Raw genomic sequence first — 19,792 nt, 5'->3', positions numbered from 1 at the left:
AGCTATAAAGTCTAGGGAAACATTAAGAATTCATAGAAGCAGTAACACAATCAGATTACATATGAGCCCTTTCTCATTGTTATTAAATAGCTGTCACTCTCCTGCTGCCCTTTGCCAGAAGTTAAATGATGGCATATTGGAGAACTGTCACATCACACCCTAATCAACTGCCACCTTCCATTTGTACCCAGCACTCATTGCAACTTGAACCAAAAAGCTCCCGATGATTTGGTAGATAATATACTCATTATTTAAAGTGTTCTGAATTTTAAAGGTCATTCATGTGACACAATGAGTTTTTCCTTTGCACTCGAAAGCATGAGTTTTGTTTCATGGCAGCCTTCATTTAGAGCTACTGCTAATAGCAATGTAGGCTTAGGTGAAGGAAGAACCATTTTTACAAGAAGGAATTTAGTAGTACTTACTCTTTCCTTGTGAACTGTGTGTTTTGTTTTCAAGAAAATTCAACAGATTAGCAAAGCAATAGTGGGTTTTCATCTGTGACACACAATACTTCAAAAGTACGCACTGCTAAATGTAACCTGGAATTGATTCTGCTAAGGTTAAATAACTGCTGGGTAATTACCAGAGCCTTGTTATACTTTGTAAATCCCAAAACACTTGGTAGAAAGATTTGAGCCATAAAGTGGTTTACCTTGAAAAGTAACCTAACTACTAACTCTGCAGTGTACCTGGATTAGTCCCCGCTGTGGTAATTTACAAACTAGATCAGAGTGGTTTGTGAACAATTTGTTTATTTTTTTTGTCCACTGTGCATTCTGAAACTACTGCAAGGGGGGGAAAAAAGAGCTATCGAGAGAGCAAATACAATATTTGAAAGTCCTGTACTTTCATTCTTACAAAGAGCTTTAGTTATAACCAGAGTATTATGAGGGCTTTAATAAAGTAAGGTAGCTTTATATTGAATATAGTGTTATAAATGAGCTCCTTGGAGACACACAGGTGTAAAAAACCCAGACAAAAATCCCCAATCTGTAATAACGAGCAAAGAAATAGATGTGATCAGGAAGCTGTGAGATTCTGAACAGAACGTGTCAGGATTCCAATTTGGAATTACACAGGCTTATGGATCAAAAGTACTGATGACACAGGAACATACATGATTATGATGTTATAAATGATGAAACAATGGAAAACATGGCATACGGCACCCCCTTCTCAACAGCTAAAAGAAGCAACTCGTGTTAGAAATTACATTTCTTTCCACTTCCATGCAGCATAAGAATGTGGCTGCTGCAATATCCCAAATCCATAGTATTCACAGATCATACTGAAAAATGCCTGTGTTCCTGGGCAGTTCATGACACTAGGGATATTATATACCGGACATTATGTTTGATTGCAACAGTAAGTGACAGTGAGAGTGGTATGTTTGATCCTGAAACTTTCTGGAAAGCGTGCTGGAGCTGTGTCATTCCCTGTCATTAAAACCCTATTAGGAAAAGAAATGGGACTCTTGCTTTCCCTGGTCAACGGAGATGTGGCCTGTTTTACTTCCGAAAACACAACTTTGATTATCTGAAGGTCTTGTGGGAGAAAGTTAGCAGAACTAGCATCCCCAATTATCCAGGAGATGGGGAGACTGCTCTAGGCTGTTGGCTTCCTCCTTCAAGGCCAGTCCTCTCAACAGGAACCAGCAGTGGGGAAGTAGGGGAGTCCGGGAAGAGAGCTGAACAATATAGTCACCAACAGGCTTTATCTGCCAAATCCCTGATGCACATCAGGATTTCAGCATACTAAGATATCCGGTTACTTTCCCACTCTTGTCTCCTCCCTGTTCCTTCATCTCTTCTTCTCCCCTGCTGGCATTAGGGAAGTCATCCACTAACCTTGATTGTCCATTCCATTTTTCTTAAATCCTTATTATATGAAACAGTGCTGGGTCCTTAGCTAAATTCAGTGATGGAAGGATTAGGTTTTTCAGTACAGGATGAAACAATAGGTCCTACACCCAAACATAACTGATGCTATCCCAACCAATCTGGAATCTGTCCACAGATCTAGTTTAAAATTTCTTTGGTGTAGGGCAATTAAATAAATGGAAATATCCCATCTCCTAGAACTGGAAGGGACCTTGAGAGGTCATTGAGTCCAGCCCCCTGCCTTCACTAGCAGGACCAAGTACTGATTTTGCCCCAAATCCCTAAGTGGCCCCTTCAAGGATTGAACTCACAACCCTCGGTTTAGCAGGCCCATGCTCAAACCACTGAGCTATCCCTCCCCCAATACAGATGGGACTTTCAGGCACTGGCCTGTGTCTGTGGACTGTGATTGAATTGCCCCAGAGAGCACTCCAGGTGCACAGTGGCAACACATCTGCTGTTACACATCTTGAGAGGGTGCAGCATACTGTTCTGACTGTGAAAAGTCAGCAATACTGTAGGCCTGAGACCTGATCAACCCCCCACCTCCACATTAAACCAGCTTTGGATAAAACTCAGGGAGTTCCCCATTAAAATAAAATAAAAAACAATGTTCTGCTGCTGATAAAGCACCCCCACCTCAGAAATGTCCCTAAGGAGAGTTATAACCACCAAGGTTTTAAAGTAGAGACATCCAGGGGCTGGAAAATTAGGGAAGATACAGAAAGAGACTCAACAAATGGTAAGTTATGCTCTAACCAGCATTTTTATGCTGATCATCTGCATAAACAGAGCGGGTCAAAACTAAGTTACAGTTTAGGTATGAAAGATAAAATGTAAAAACTTGGGCAGGAAGGAGGACACATAGGTGTCAGTGTGTAATTGGTTAAAATTTCTGTTATTTAGGAGTGTGGGATAATGTGATAGCTTTAGTAAATTTGAAGGAGGTAGCTAGTTTTACCTATATAATGTAAATGAAAAACAATGCTCTTTGGGAACCATTTCCAGACTGCAGTTCAACATCAAGCTACTAGAACTCTGAAAACCTCTGCATGACCATGACGTGCAGAGGCATCACCAGGAACCCCCAGATGAATGCACCCTGACTGGCCATTGAGTGACTGGTTGGGACTGGTATATGTATTCTCTGTGTATTGCTAATAGATAGATGTTTAGAGCACAGCTATCTCTTTCACTGGGAGAAGGTTCCACAGATCCGTAGAGCCCTGAGGGAAAGGGCGGGTGCTTAAATTGACCAGGTTTCTTCCTGAGCCCTGTGGGTAAGAATAGGTGCCTTACACCCTGGGCCGTTGGAAGGGAAAGGGTGGAGATGCCTAAATTGATTGGGTCACGCCTTGAACCCTCAGTAGGGTATAGGTGGGGTGCCCTAAATTGATCAGGTCATGCCTTGAGCCCTTGGTAAGGTATAGGCGGGGTGCCCTAGATTTTTGCAGGTAACAATACTGGTTGGTAGGCGAGTGCAGGCCACAGGCTCTGTCTGCTTCTTGCCCCTTTTGGAGGGGCTGGCACCACTAGCAGAGTCAGCTCAGAAAGATCCTTGATTCCTTATGCGCAGGGGAGTGCAATGGCTGAAACTGAGGCCAATCTCTGTATGAGAGGCACAGTGTCTTTCGGCGTTCCCAGCAGGCACAAGGGAGCAGGTCCACTACTACACATTTTGGAGGGAAGGTGGAAAACTCCTGTTCAGACACAATCTGGCCCTTTATTTTACTTTTCTTTTTCATCCATTAACTCAGTTCCATTTTTTTACAGTACTGTAAATCTCCTTTTACAGCAACTGTATTCCAAAATAGCCCTTTTAAGCCCAGGAAATCTACCTTATCTGTGACAACTCACCAAACACGGAATGCCAAAGTATTTGACATCATTGTATAAAAATGTATCAGGCTTTTTCATCCACTGAAAAATGTACAAGTTTTTCTCATGCACTGAATCAAATGTATAGCAGTGCCCGCTATAGTTAATAGTCTGACAACTTTCCTGTTATAACTCCCTTGGGAGGCTTTTCTCAAAATCCCGTGTAGGTTGGACTTTGGCACACAAGGTCTCAGCCTGGAGAAATTTAAGAACAACAATTTAAAAAAAGAAAAATTGTATTTCCCCTTAGCCCTCCAGAAAACAGGGAAACACAGAGCTGTTTTCACACTGTTTTTTTCCCCATAGGCACAGCTGTGTATATTCAATAGGGAAAGGAACGTAACATCTCATACATATATAGGCACAACAGGGACAGTAAGGGCTGAAGAGGAAGCCTTTACTAAAAATATCCTTACTTTTGCAGGCATTAGTCAGGCCCTTTATTGTAGCTTTAATGGTTTTTCAGCCAGTAAATTTATTTGCCTTCAAAGAAAAGCAGTTCTCCCCCTATTTCCCTTCTTTTTCTGCAGTTCATCTTTAATCAATAGACACCACTGAATGAGAAATCATTAATATGTAGATTGCTGCATGCAAATTGACTGTCACGGGGATTTCCCAAGAAGCTATAGTTAGCTTATACACCCAAAGGATTTTTCCTCCCTTAAAAGAATACTTTGCTTTGATAGTTTCAACCTAGATTCTGACGGATAACATCCTTTTTACATAATCATGTAATGTGCAGAGGTACTGAGCTTGTGGATTTAATTCCTATCTTTTCTAAAAAAGAAGGGAGGAGGGGAAAAAGCAGCAGAGGGAATTATTGCTCTGCCTCCTGCTTGCAGTGACTGATGTGGAATCTCCTTTAGCTTGCATATTGCCTTTCAGCTTCATTGAACACCCAGAAGACATCTATGCCTGAACAGTGCAGTTTACAGATGCACAACCCCTTTCTAGAGAAGCCCTAAGGGAGGATGCCTCAATGAAAGATTGGCAGCAAATTTGTTTTTAACAGTGATTGTGTTCTGTTAACCATTCCTTTGTCACAAAAGCTTTCTCTTCAGGCATCCAGGAGGTTTTTAAACATGTTAAACAAAGGAATAGATGCCTGTAATGATGCTGGGGTTACATTTATTATAAATGCTAAGGTTACATTTAATATGACTAACGTTGCCATAGGCATGTATCATATACATTATCAGGAGCACCGTGCAATTTTATGTTTGCAGTTTCATACCCCATAAAACAAAATTTTGATGTTAAAATAAATACAAGATCAGCCTCAGAGGAAAAAAAATAGCAATCCCGACTAGCTCTCTCTTCAGAGGGATGGAGATTTGTTAGCAGGCAAAAAGGAGAGAGAGAGAGAGATTGATTTAAGGCATCTTATGTTCCACACAGTTGTCACTATTACCAGTGACATAAGAATTGTAGTGTCACAGTATCATGCTATAGTTAATACAGTGAAGCCTTTTCCATTCTGAACCCCCTCTATTCTGTTTATAGTAAGTTTATATAACAAAATTCCTCTTGATCTGAAATCTCTCATCTATGTTATTCTAATCAAAATAATATTTCTCTTGAATATGTTTTTCATCAAAATGTACATGTACAAAACAAGTCATGACAACTAGATTATGTTCATTTTTACTAGATTCAACCATGTAAGAACTAAATGGAATTATTCAGCATCTCATGATGGCAGCAACTACAAAGTGCTTTGGGTTAATGTCCTTCATATAGTATAGTATCAAAAACATGCGTATCCACTTCAGCACTATACAGTACAATGTAACTGAGCATAATAAAATTCAGAGTACAATAAGCGGACATTGACATCTGTTGAGGCAAATATAAAAATTGAGTGACCTGAAAGATGAATTCTGACCAAGTGAATATTGAGCACTATGTACTTTGAGGACCTAAAAGCTCTTAGAAATATTATATGTATTAACAAATTAAGCCCTCAACATACCTGTGTTTAGGGCAGTGTTACTATCCCAATTTTACAGGTGGCAGAACTGAAACAGAGTTTAGGTGATTTGACCAAGGTCCCACAGGGCTACAACTAGTTCTGATCAAAATTCTCCATTAAAACTATTTTTTGATGGAATGAAATGGGTCTCCTGTCCATGGAAAATTTTATTTCTTTTGTTGAAAAACTGAGCATCTGAAAACTCATGTCCTCATTCTTTTCTATGGACTGGTCTCCCTATGTACTACATCTCCCATAATACTAGGGAGCCCAGCCCATAGAGGAGAATGGGAGCATTAGACACCCAAATGACAATTCCCATGAGGCAACACAGCAGCCTTTTCTAACTCAATTATTCTGGTTTGTGATTTTTCATCTAAAAGTCAACATTTTCTTTGGGTGACCCCTGCCCCCATTTTCTGACCAGCTAGAACTATATCCCAGATCTATTCCCTCTAGGTGCATGCCTTAACCACAAGACCATATTCACCAGCACAAGAAGTTAATACATAGACTGTTAGAGTGAAAGCATTCAAAGCAGTCTCCACACCACCTCAGTATAGGCCAATACAGATATTTTCTTTGAAAGCATTTATTTAAAGGAAAATTAACTTAAAAGTCCAGAAAAGCCTATATTTTATTGAAAATAACAAGAGCCTATATTTCCTTTAACTCACTGCAGCCACTGTGGATGCACTCTAACATGCAATCTGATCAGTTAGCTTTGTTTAACTGTATTCCAGTTGTCATTATGTTAACCTCTGGGGACATAAACAATAGAAATGTACTGACCTTTCACTCTATTTCCTGTCAAGAATGAACCAAGTTTTTTCTCAAATTTTTAAGTATTTTTATACTGATCGTCTTACCCATAGCATAAAACACTGCATCCTGCTCTTCTTATTTAAAACCCTCATTCATCATTTACTAACGTGAAGAAATCCAAATCTAGATTTTTGGAACCCTTCTGAAGAACTATTCTTAGACTTTTAAAGAGGCTTGCAGGTTTGCATTTTCAGAGTAACTGATCTAAGTTGAGTAAGCTCTAATCAGGTTCCCTCATAAAGCTGAACTGCTTGGCCTTTAGTCTGTTTGTGTATCTACTGAGTTATTCCTTAAAACACTCACCATGCACTCTTATTAGCAGCTGAATACAATGAAGTGCAACACACTATAAAATAATAGAACAACAGACTCAAAGTTGCATAATGCATTGTAAAAAAATCCAGAGAGGCTTAAATCATGAGATAGAAATTGTCAAAAGATACAACTGCTGAGCAAACTAGGTGACTGAAAATGGCAAGAAAAAAATAAGTTCCTATTGGAGCACAATTTTAAAGATTGCTCTTCATAGGTCATTTATTTCTTTAGGCGCCAATCCTGCAAACACTAAAGAACATTTAACTTTACACATCGACAGTTCCATTGACTTTGGGGCAGTGACCATACTTGTGTGTATGTGTTTCTATACCACCTAGTACAATGAAGACTTATTTACAGTCAAACTTATTGAACAGAATGCTATGGAGTATCAGTGTTGCAAAACAAGAGACAAATCTGTGTATACTTAAATGGAACCAGGGGTATTCCTATAATACAAACATTAAATAATTATCATGGCCAAATTCAGTCCTATTATAAATCCCTTAAAATTAATAGTTACAACAGATGGATTGTGCTCCACATCTTTTTAGTAAATCCATGATGGACGTTAACTCATATCACTAAATACCTGTATTTAATGACTAGTAAGCTTGTGTACATACAACTTTGTAAACTGATAGCTCAATCCTGCAAGGCCTGGAACCCTCTGGGCCTGATTCAATAGCGCTTTTAAGCATGGGCATGTGATGTGCCAATGGGAATACTGATGTGTAAATGTGATTTAGTGTTTGCAGGATCGAGGCCTAAGAAATAAGTGACAACCGAAGAGAAATGTTTAAAATTGTGCTCCACTAGGAATTCCTTCTCTTCTTGACATTTTCAATAAAATGAGACATCAAAAGAAGTTTTGTTCTAAACTTATGTTTCAAAGGCTTAGCCTCATTTTCAGATATCTTCATTCCAGAGCACTTGGCGCCTTGTGGGATAAAGCCCTATGAGCCTGCTTGCATTCTTTGTGCATCTGAACTCACACTGAATTTCATAGGAGTTTGGGATGTTCAGTGAATGCAGGACTGAGCCATGCACCTTTGTTTTCATTTTAAATATTCAGTGCTTTGCTCTTGCATGTTAAATGAAGCTAGGGCCTGATCCAAAACCCACTGAATTCCATGATAGGTTTTTCATGGACTTCAGTAGGCTATGGATAAGATACTGAGGCCTTGATAATCATGCGGATTTTGTGTGCAATGAGCTCAGACACTTGGAAATGTTTTTAACTTGGAGCTTACACTTCAAGGTTACTCTGGAATTTATACCTGAAAAATGTAAAGGAGAATATGTGAGTTTTCTGGAAAATGATGCTATTGCATATAATTGCAGCCAGGACTTTATGCACTTGTGAAACTGCTAAAAGTAGAAATAGAAAATGAGATCACTGTTGGTTCCAAAAACAAGCCTATGGCAAGTACTGGATGCTCATCTACTTTTTTCTCTTCAGTACCCAGTTATAATCTGCTGACTAACGACAGACTTTGCCTTTTAAATGTAGTCATGGTAAGCAAAGAATCATTGCACTCCAGCAAAACCATACATTTCACAAAACAGAGCAGACTGATCAGCCTAAGAATTAAACAAACATAATGTGGGGATTACAATGCTCTGGAATGACGATATCTGAAAATGAGGCTGTCTTTGAAACATAAGTTTAGAACAAAACTTCTTTTGATGTCTCATTCTATTGCCATGTAAACATCTTAATTGATTTAGAAAACTTTGATAAGAAGTGAGTCATTCAGATTTGAGATTGTCCCATGAATTCTCTAAAAATATCACCTGGCATGATATTACAATAAGCAAAGTAAAGTTGAATTGAGCATTATACAATGCAAGGAATGTCATCACTCCTCTCATCCAGGGGGCATCCTGCAAATGACTGACGACATCCGGAACTGTATTACTATTACTTGGCTGCCCTTGGGATAGTTCTGGCATGTGCTATACCTAGGCTATTTTAAGCGGTATCCAACCCTTGTGGTTGCATCAGGAGGGACTCAATGAAAGATGAGTGAAAACACTGAAGCTTAGGTGACAATGTCCTCCAGTGTCCTGCAGTGAAATTCACAACCACCTTGGGGAACAACTGACTTCTAAGAGCCATTCCGTGATTAACTTTGCAGCTGTTGGTTTATTAAATTACTTATTAGAGGACAGAATAGAAAATCTGTTAGGTAATCTAAGCAAGTTTTTGTATTAGCCGAGTGAAGTGCGAGCTTTCAGGTAGGAGTCTAGTGGAGTGGAAAATGCCACTTTTAACAAGCACTATTCATTAAACATTTCTTAGGGTACAGATGAACCTGAGGCACAAAGTTTAGACTCAGATCTGCCCAAACATAATGACAGTGAAGCAGGGGCCACCTTAATTCCGATCCAAACGTCCTCCAATCTTGGGTTGTCCATCTCTAAACTTTGGAATAACATTTACGATTCATGAATGACTGTCAATAATAAGTAGCTGAAATTTGACAAGAAAACAAACAAGATTTGGAGCAATTTTATGTCCCCAAAGTAAACGTTTTACATGGCCTTCTACTCTTTTCCCCATCTGTTCTCAATTCTTAGACACAACTTTGCTAGGCCTCTGATAGGTACACACTATTGCATTGTTGTGAATTTAAACAAGAACTGCTTTGTTGAAAGTGTTATTCTGACAAATAGGTTTGTCTGGTAGGGTCTACATGTGGACTATCTATAATCAGAACCTCTAGCAGTCCCTAAAATGATTCCTGCTTATTCTATACAAGTCTTATAAATAGGGGGTTGTTTGTCAATAATATGAAGATTTTATTGATCCAGCACTAAACTTTCTTCTTAAATTTCCTTTGCTTCTTAAAACTATCAAAATGTATCACATCTAGCATTAGTTCACAGCCTGCATTCTAATGAGATGGAAAGTACATTATGCACTTTAACTTTAGGGCTAGATTCTGAATTGAGGACCAGCGTCTTAATTGATGTAAATGAGTAATGTTCCCTGGGTTTCAGTAGAATTACACTAATTTACACCAGCTGAGAATCTGGGCTTGTGATTTTCACATGTATGGATCACAATTACCAGAATTACCAATGCATATGAGGAGCAGATTGTGGTCTCCACTCATAGAGGTAGCTCTACTGGGATGCTGTTTTGCTTCCAAAGGCATTTTAAAAACAATGGTGAAAGTCTCACATGCCTGTCCTCAAATGTCTGGAGAGTTGAGTGCTTCCAGGGCTCAGCACTAGGCATCAGATATTCACATACTCCCATAAAAAAAAAAGCACACGTGAGTCCAACGTGTGTCAGGACAAATGTCATTTTCTTGCTGGAAGAAGCAACACACAGGAACCTCTTTAGCTGCATAGTCATTTAGGAGCCATCTGCCCTCTTGTGCTGTCACCCATCTTATACACAAATCAGAGAGCCAAATGCAAAAGCCAGCACTCAGGGACATTATATGGATTTGTTATGCTCTGAGCCCCGAATCTGCATGTGGAGTACATTCAGCTATATACTCTGTGTAGTTCGTCATCTGTGATAGATGTAAAAACAACAAGGAGTCTGGTGGCACCTTAAAGACTAACAGATCTATTTGGGCATAGTCTTTAAGGTGCCACCAGACTCCTTGTTGTTTTTGTAGATACAGACTAACACGGCTACCCCCTGATACTTGATATGTGATAGATGTAGTATTGATAATCTTCAATTAAAATATCACCTGTGTATAATTCATTGCTATTTGTTAATATAAGTCTTAATGTTACTTAACTGTTTTCAAACATCATGCCTGAGAGAACACAACACAATGACAACTGCTTATAAAAATATGCAAGGGGACTGCTGCCTTTTGGGACATGTGACCTTCCTCCTGTTGAAGTGAAAGGCATAACACTCTGTTTTTTCCACTGAGGCATGACACAATTTAGGTAACATGTCAGACCTGAAAAGCCAACTTGTGATATGCCTTGGAGTTGACTGAGGGGCATGCCATATTCTGTAAAATGCTACAATCCTAACTGGAAAATAGTGTGATCCAGAGGTACAGAGCACTGCTGGGCTATCTAATTTGTCAGTACAACTGTCAGAAATAGAAGAAGAAGAATGGTGGCAAAGCAAACAATACAGGGCTAAATCCTGCCCTTAGCAGAGGTGGCTACCGGTAGTATGGAATAAGTGTCTTGCTCTTTCATGAAACCAACACAAGAGGTATCCTGCTTTATGGAATGAGCTGCATCCAATGGTGAATCTGTGTAATCCACTGCACTACAGAAAGCTCCTGTTTGCCTGTGTGAACGGTGAGAGAAAAAGCTCTCTAGGCACTTCCCCCCCACTTCCCTTTCCTCGCACAGGAAAATACCACCGGCCAAAGTTTAACACAAAGTATGTAGAACAGATTAACCTGTTCCTTTTTTTCTAGGTATTCCTTTTTTTTCACAATCAAGCCCTTTGCATTTTCCTGTCCAGCAGAAGTATGGTTTTCTTGTGAGAGAGCTAATAAACAAGGACTGGAGAGTCAGTGAAGTCAGTTTTCATTGCTCATGATGTGAAAGATCCTTTTCCCCTGCACATTTAATGAATGGAGATATTCCCTGGTGCGGCTGTTTGAAGTCAGTGATAGATTATCTGGATTTGGCTCACTGTAGCTCTGCCCCAGAATAGCTTTCATACTTGAAACACCAGAATTACTAAAAGTTAACTGTTGATACCCAACAGGTTACTTTCAAAAGACATTATATTTGTGTTATTCCAATATCAACAGTTAGCAAGTTCTGTTTCTCAGAAAGAACTTACAGTACCATAGACAACATCACATGACCTGAAGGAATCCTTATGTAACGGAAGGTATTAAAACGCCAAAGCAGGACAGATCAAATGGCAGCCCTGTTTTTCTTGATATTTATGCTGATCAAAAAATGCTGAATCATGAGTTACATGATACTTCGTGCGCAAACTTCAGAAGGTAAATAATCTTTTAATGACCAACTCAGTAGTCAGCATATACAAGCTTTTAAAACAAAATCAATTAACTACTACCAATCCGTTGTGTTCCTTGATATGATATATATTGGCATAGCAATAAACTCACTTAGCTTTCAAGACTTTAAAATACTTTAGTTATTAAATTTTAATGACAAGGATAAAATATAATCTCTTTGTTTTACAGTCACATTGGCTGCCATTAAAGATTTGCACAGAAAATGAGATTTGCTTATAAGTGAAGATGGAAAATGTCCTGATTGAAATAAAGGATGAACTGGTGGTAAAATGCCTATAATCCATGAGCATCCATCCAATCTCCCAAACAGAACTGCTGCATCATGGATCTGCTTTGCCATAACTTCATTTTTGGAAGTATTGTGTCTTAAAGGCAGTGGTACTGGGAATGAGGACAAAGACATAACAGCAGTGCATTCAGATAAAGGCATGGGGGACGATTCTGTAGCCACTTCATGACAGAATTTCCAATGAACTCAGTGGGAATTAGAGGTCAATAGTAAGTCCATCTATGGATCATCAATAAAATCAGACCAACAGTTATTAAAACACTCATTTTCAACACAAGCTGTCAGGTACTGAGGTAACCAAACTCTTGTGAAAATTCAGGAATAAATATTAGTACAGAAGCAGTGCCTATCCTTTTAAGAAGGAGGAAGAACCTCATTTCCCTGTCTCCTTCATCCTAGGTCTGTAATTAGACAAGAGAGCACACAGGAATAACACAGCTTTTGAGGACAGGGGGCAAAAAGAGCCTTAATATAGGGTCTTGTGGATATTGCATTATTGTTATTAGTGTAACCATGCTGACCTAGAGCATTATACACCCTAAGCCTAACATAAAAACAGAGGACGCAAAGACATTTTGTCTGGGCTGCATAACTCAAGATGTAAATGTAAAGAAATGTATCTTCTTCCATTCTCATGATAGCTCTGACATTTGTAATAGAAACATCCATTTGATAATACACTATTTTTCTTGCATAATAACTCGCCATTGCACTGTGTACAACTAGCTAAGCGGCATATATTATTCATTCTTCAACTCTGCACTCTGAAAATCAATAGTGCAGCATTAACGTGGCTTGGCCACTGGGCTAACACTCTGCTTGGCAAACAAGGGGTTAATATATGACTTGCAAAGGAATTTGTATAAATGTTTCATATGACATCCATTTTCATTCCAAAGACATGGAAAATTAATGGGTGTGATTTTCCCATAATGCCTGATCAAAAGCCCATTGAATTCAATGTAAAGACTCCCTTTAATTTCAATAGGCTTTGGATCAAACCCATAGGGATTTTATTATGTTTGATAACTGGCAAAAAACACCCAAAAAGCCAAACTGAGTCCTCAGTGTTTATCCCACACTGTGTAAGAAATAGATTCAACAACAATCTGTTCATGTCAACTGCTAAGGTGCAATGAAGTATCTGAATGAGGATGCAGATATTGGTAGATTAAATGAATATGATATTCTTTTTCATATTTCTTTGAAAGATAGCAAAGTAACAATATGTTTTAGGTTTATGCTGAATGATATTTCCATATGTTGTTCTTGATTTTCCATTCTAAAAATCCCTTAATTGTTTCCCTTACAAAGAGAAACTTCACCTCTGAACAAGAAGACAGACAAGCTGTCCTTTGCCAAGCTGACACCAATGCTGTTCTGACTGGCTGGCAGACAATGTCCTAGGCATGGCTGAACTAGCCCCTTTTCCCTGGGAATTCAGCAAGTCATCTCAATGACATGTCCAGTCTGGGGGCTTGGATCCTAAACATATAACTAGATAGCGATGCAACATGCTGTTGCAGTGATACTGGATCAACAAAGACAATAATTTTTCTATTTTCCTTCTACAGAGGGAATGAGTTTATCCAGTACAGCTTCTTGCCCCTTGTTTCAGGATAAATTAATAATTTGCTGCGTGAATATGTAATTACACTTTAAACGTAAGAACATAAGAACGGCCATAATGGGTCAGACCAAAGGTCCATCCAGCCCAGTATCCAGTCTACCAACAGTGGCCAATTCCAGGTGCCCCAGAGGGAGTGACCCTAACAAGTAATGATCAAGTGATCTCTCTCCTGCCATCCATCTCCACCCTCTGACAAACAGAGGCTAGGGACACCATTCCTTACCCATCCTGGCTAATAGCTATTAATGGACTTAACCTCCATGAATTTATCTAGTTCTCTTTTAAACCCTGTTATAGTCCTATCCTTCACAACCTCCTTGTGCAGAAGAACTTCCTTTTATTTGTTTTAAACCTGCTGCCCATTAAAACAAAGTGCTGAAATTTGAATTTTTTACCTTAGATGAGGATCATGCCATATATCCTAATATGCTATCCAATCAACAGCATATTGTATTAAAGCACATAATGTATACCAATTTCAGTATATCTTGGTTTATATGAGGCTAGTTCTTCATTTTCTAATGTTTCATAGATTCCAAGGCCAGAAGGGACCATTTTGATCATCTTGTCTGACCTCCTCTATAACACAGGTGAGACAACTCCCCCAAATAATTCCTAGAGCAGATCTTTTAGAAAAACATGCAGTCATAGAAATGAATCATAGAATCATAGAAATGTAGGACTTGAAGGGATCTCAATAAATCATCTAATCCAGTCCCCTGCCGTGAGGACTAAGTATTATCTAGACCAGGTGTTTGTCTAACCTGTTCTTAAAAACCTTTAAAGATGGAGATTCCCCAACCTCCATAGGATAATCTTGATTTAAAAACTGTCAGTAATGGGGAATCCACCACAACCCTTGGTAAATCATTCCAATAGTTAATTACCCTCACTGTTAAAAATGTATGCCTTATTTTCAGTCTGAATTTGTCTAGCTTCAACTTCCAGCCACTGGATCGTGTTATACCTTTCTCTGTTAGACTGAAGAGACCATGATCAATATGTAGCTATTTATGGAATCTAACCAAGTCACGCATTAACTTTCTCTTTGTTAAGCTAAATAAATTGAGCTCCTTGAGTCTATTACTATAAGCCAGTGGTTCTCAAACTTTTGTACTGGTGACCCCTTTCACATAGCAAGCTTCTGAGTGCGAAACCCCTCCCCTTATAAATTAAAAACGCTTTTTAATATATTTAACACCATTATAAATGCTGGAGTGAAAGCGGGGTTTGGGATGGAGGCTGACAGCTCACGGCCCCTCCATGTAAGAACCTCGCAACACTCTGAGGGGTCCTGACCCCCAGTTTGAGAACCTCTGCTATAAGCCATCATTCTCGTGGCTCTTCTCTGAACCTTCTCCATTAGACTAGGCCAGGGGTTCCCAAACTTGGTTCGCGGCTTGTTCAGAGTAAGCCCCTGGCAGGCCACAAGACGCTTTGTTTATCTGAACGTCCACAGGTACAACCGCTCGCAGCTCCCAGTGGCTGCGGTTCGCTGTTCCTGGCCAAGGGGAGCTGCGGGAAGCAGTGGCCCAGCCCGCACTGTACCTGCAGACGCTCAGGTAAATAAAGCATCTCACGGCCCGCCAGAGGCTTACCCTGAACAAGCCACGAACCAAGTTTGGAACCCCTGGCCTAGGCCCATTGGGACAATTTCTGCTCTCATTTACATTATTCAACCACAACTTCCATGGGAGTAATTGACCAGATTTTGACCCACTGAATATTTACATATAATGTATTCACTAGCTGAGGACAACTGAAAGACAACTCTAACTGTATAATATGCTTTACTTCAAGTTACCAACCAAGAATCACAAAATGGGCAATAAGTCGTATAGAAGGCAATTTAAATTAGGCAAATAGGCTTCACATAGTAGCATACACACAAGCACATTATGCATTTCATTGCAACCAAATAGAATAAAACTATATGTTCTGTGAGTCATGTTCAGCCAGATGAGGGGGGAAATCAAGAGGTGCAAAATAAACAAAAATGAGCCCTACTAGGTAAAAACAATAAATCACCTTGATTTCCAAAACTTGCCTGTACAGGGTATTAATACTGTGGGTACCACTTTTTACCTAAATCAAATATATTGCCAGGCCCTTCAAAATAGGCGAAACCAGTGGTAAAGTATGCTGTCAATAAACACTTTGTTCAGGGTTTTCAGAAGTGCTCAGCGTTTGCCTAATGCTGTTCCCACTCATGTAGGTCAATGAGGGTTTTGCTATTGAATTCAATGGGAGCAGAATTAGACTAATGTTGAGTATTGATGAAAATCCCACGCCCTCTATGTACACACAATTAACCACCAAGTAAAAGAACGATCAAGAGCAAAACCAAACAAAACACATTCTAATAGACTGAAGAAAGGACCTGGGGTTTCACTTTTGCCATATCTGCTCAGCATTATTGTCTTGCTTTCTAGTTTACAGTATATTCTGGCAGAAGCATGACTCATGGATATTAAGTACTATGGGCCATAGCCGCCTCTCTGACATGAGAAAACACAGAGCAGAACCTACAAGAAAACATCCCCTCTCAAAACTGTCCAGCTGTTGGGAAGCATAAGGTAGCAGTATAAAATTATTCTGGCAGCAGGCATGGCCAGGGAGCTACAGGTAAGCCAATGATCTCTGAGTTCAAACCCAACAGCCTCCATCATCATGTGCGTATCTAATATGGTTCTATGGCGCTTTGGCTCTCTCTCTCACTCCCTACCACGGGCAGCAATGCTGGCTCTGGTGCTGTGCTGCCATTCTCTCTCCCCTCTACAAGAGCACTCATATTTCTGGTGGTTAGGGGGAGGTCATGCTTACTTAACCGCACTGCAAAGAAAATATGCAGCATTGAGGGACTGACTCAGCCCTGTCCAGCAGGCTGCATAGCAGCTATATCACAGAAGTGCAGCAGGAAGCCTGATGACCGCTATACCATGCCACTGTGTAACATGGCTTCCTCAAGACATTTTTGGTACAGCTTATGCCCATCTGCTTCCCTCTGCTCCTCCTAATGGAGAGGAACATATGGCCCAGAATACTCTACTCTCAGAAGTAGAAAACCCATTTGCATGTATTTTCTAAAACATTCTTTAGAACACCCTCGTTTTTCACTGTCAGCTGTTTACTCTAGTTACAAATCTTTATACACCAGGCCTTGACTCTTTAAAGAACATTTTGTCCAGTCTCAATCCAATTATACAGCCCATGGTGAAAAATTAAAACAAGAAATAATATGCTTTTTAAAAAGTCTAACTATTACGAAATGATTATTAACCAATTCATGGAAATGTTGCCATGCTTTAAATTTGCATAAACTTTCATATTTTAAAGTTATTAATATAGGACTGACACCTAGTACCCCACAAGTGAGAGGGCAAAGCATAGCCAGAGTTAAGCAATACGTGTATACTAAGCCTTTGTGTATAGTTTAAGTGCTATTAATTTAGGGCCAGATTTTGATGGTCTTGCTCATATTGAGTAGTACCTTATGCCATGAATAGTCCCACTGAAGTCAATGGGACTCCTCAAGTGCTTTCTATTGTAAGTAACAGTACCAGAATCTGGCCCTTCCAGTCCAATCCTGCCTTCTTAACAAAGGTAAACTTCCCCTTGATATCAGGAGTACATTTGCCTACTTTGCCTGGATAAAGCCAGGAGGATTGGGACATAGTCTAATGAAACAATCTGATTCCTTATCTCTGCATATTCTATATATTCATACAGAACTCATTCTGGGTTTCAAAGGTTTTTTTTATCAGAGATAATATCGCTGTGATATTTGCCAGATACAAAGCAACCCTCTGGCTGCTGGTACCACTCTCCTGACGGTCAAGCTGATGCCACTTATTAGATGTCCTTAATTAATGAATTGAGAGACAGCCATTTTAAACCTATACAATGCCCCTAATGGAAACAGTATGAACACTCGGAAGTTGTAGAAAACATTTCTTTATAATCAAATAAAATGATTTTATAAGCAAGGAAGCTACTAGTGTTTCATACTTATACTCGGCAAAGATTAGACATACATGCAGTATACCATTACGTGTGCGTGTTTGTGTTTATATACAACAACTCTGAAGGTTTATAGTTTATATTTATAGTGTTTCAGCCTGATTCAAAGCTTACTGAAGTCAATGGGAGGTTTTCCATTGATTGCAATGGGCTTTGGAGAAGACATTTAATCAGGTGTATTCATATGATCACATGTACCCTTGTTTTTCTCTATATTAAACATTTTGAGTGAAAGTCATTGATGCATTTCAGATAAACAGGTCATGTACTTTTAATTTTCTAGTGCTTTTGTATTAAGCATGTCATTTACCCTACCTTTGCAGCCACGGATGAGTTGGGTTTCTCTAGCAAGTCCCAGAGTTTCTTCCTTTTCTCTGGGCAACAAGTATTATCAAACTCTTCCCCTTCTCTCTCACGCATTGTCTCTGCCTCTCTCCTCAATTCCTCATTCATTTGTTCTTTCTTCTGATGATACCTTGCCTGGCAGCAAGATTCTAAATATATTTCATCAATCCCCCAGAAATCAAGCTCTTGGCCAAAAGAGAGAGCACACATTTCTTCCATCATGTGTAGCTTCCCTGTCCTGTAGAAATTCAAAATGGAGGTGAAAGCGCCTGGGTGTCGATCAAAGAAATATTCATTCTCATTCAGGTTATAGTCATCACACACTTCCAGCAGAGAATCATGGGTATTGCAGTCTCTGAGCTTTCCTAATCGAGTCCTTGGGAGTCTGTCCAAAGTCCTCCATAGAACTTCATGATTGAGCCCACCTACATTTATTTTAACTCTCCTTGAGCAAGTTTTGCTCCTAATGATCTCCACTGGTTCTGGTGGGAGGGAAAGGGTAGACCTTGAAGACTTCCTGTTCATCGCTGGTGGAGCCTTCTCTGCCATTCTGAAACGGATGCAGCTGTGAAACCAAAGTCTTTATGAGAATGAGCTTGGAGAATACAAATTTTCAAGTAGGATCCTCTTTAGACAGGTCTCCCCATTCCTGGAGCTAGAAAAGAAAAATAAATGGAATCTTGCAACACACTGCATATTCACACAGCGTTTTTCTTATGTGACTATATACCTCCCTTTCTACACTCTCATATACACATCAGAATATAATGACAAGTGCAGTAATGTTGCTCACTGAGAAGGGAAGCTCTTTTTTTCTGGTGGTAGTAGGAACAATGCCTCAATTTAAATAGTTGGGAATACCAAAAGTATTTTCAGAGACAGTCAGAAAAATTCCAGTGAAACATTTTTGTGAGAATTTGCCAATTCATCTAAAATCAAAATAGTTTGCCAAGATGGTTCTGATGGAGGGTTTCTGCCTGGTTTCCTACTAGCTCACCTCACTCACTGGGGAGTCCCGGCTTCCAGGGTCCACAGCTCTGGTGTATTCGCCAAGCAGACCTCTCTGGGTTCTGTGGCTCCATTCCCTTGTTGCAGAGCATTTTGAAATTCTGGGATTTTGCTCTGAATTGAAACAAAGCCAAAATTTCAAAATATCAAAATCCTCCATGAAACGGAAATACCTTTCTCTGCGCAGCTCTAGGTATTATGTGATTTATTACATTACTTCATGACCATGCATCTTTTCATTGACCAAGGGAGATTTGACATGTAACTAAAAATAGTTCAGCTCCACTGCCATTATAACTGGTCAAGTTTTCTAGTGCTAGAAACTAATGACTGGCTTACAGATGTTTGAACATCATCACGTGACTCTGTTCTAGCCATTTACATTATATTTTGGGTTGCACATTGGAACAGCAGGCATATATATCACTCTCTATCTTGTCAGAGACCCCTTCTTCTGCACCACTTTGCCTACCTGTTCAGTTGCTGCAGGAACATGATTCCCAATGAATTACAGCAACCAGCATCTTCAGGTTTCTGATAATCCTCAAGCTCATCTTCATTCACTGCCTAATGTTGCAGAATCCTTCAACAAGTGCAGCTTCCCTTCACCCCCAGTTGGAAATACCAATATCA

The 19,792-nt window shown here is 39.5% G+C and overlaps 1 protein-coding gene across 2 annotated transcripts in view; it reads right to left on the bottom strand.

Moving 5' to 3' along the window:
- Positions 1 to 19,792, bottom strand: part of KCNB2 (potassium voltage-gated channel subfamily B member 2) — a 272,589-nt gene that overhangs the window by 234,316 nt on the left and 18,481 nt on the right. For both annotated transcript variants that reach the window (XM_024102789.3, XM_005309283.5), the window contains one exon: positions 18,122 to 18,806. In XM_024102789.3, the coding sequence (XP_023958557.2) occupies positions 18,122 to 18,700 (579 nt within the window). In that variant the 5' untranslated portion in view covers positions 18,701 to 18,806. The remainder of the gene's footprint in view (positions 1 to 18,121; positions 18,807 to 19,792) is intronic.

This window comes from Chrysemys picta, chromosome 2 (genome assembly GCF_011386835.1).
Source record: "Chrysemys picta bellii isolate R12L10 chromosome 2, ASM1138683v2, whole genome shotgun sequence".
Taxonomy (NCBI): domain Eukaryota; kingdom Metazoa; phylum Chordata; order Testudines; family Emydidae; genus Chrysemys; species Chrysemys picta.
Note: the sequence above shows the minus strand (reverse complement) of the source record. Positions and strands in the feature narration are given on the sequence as shown.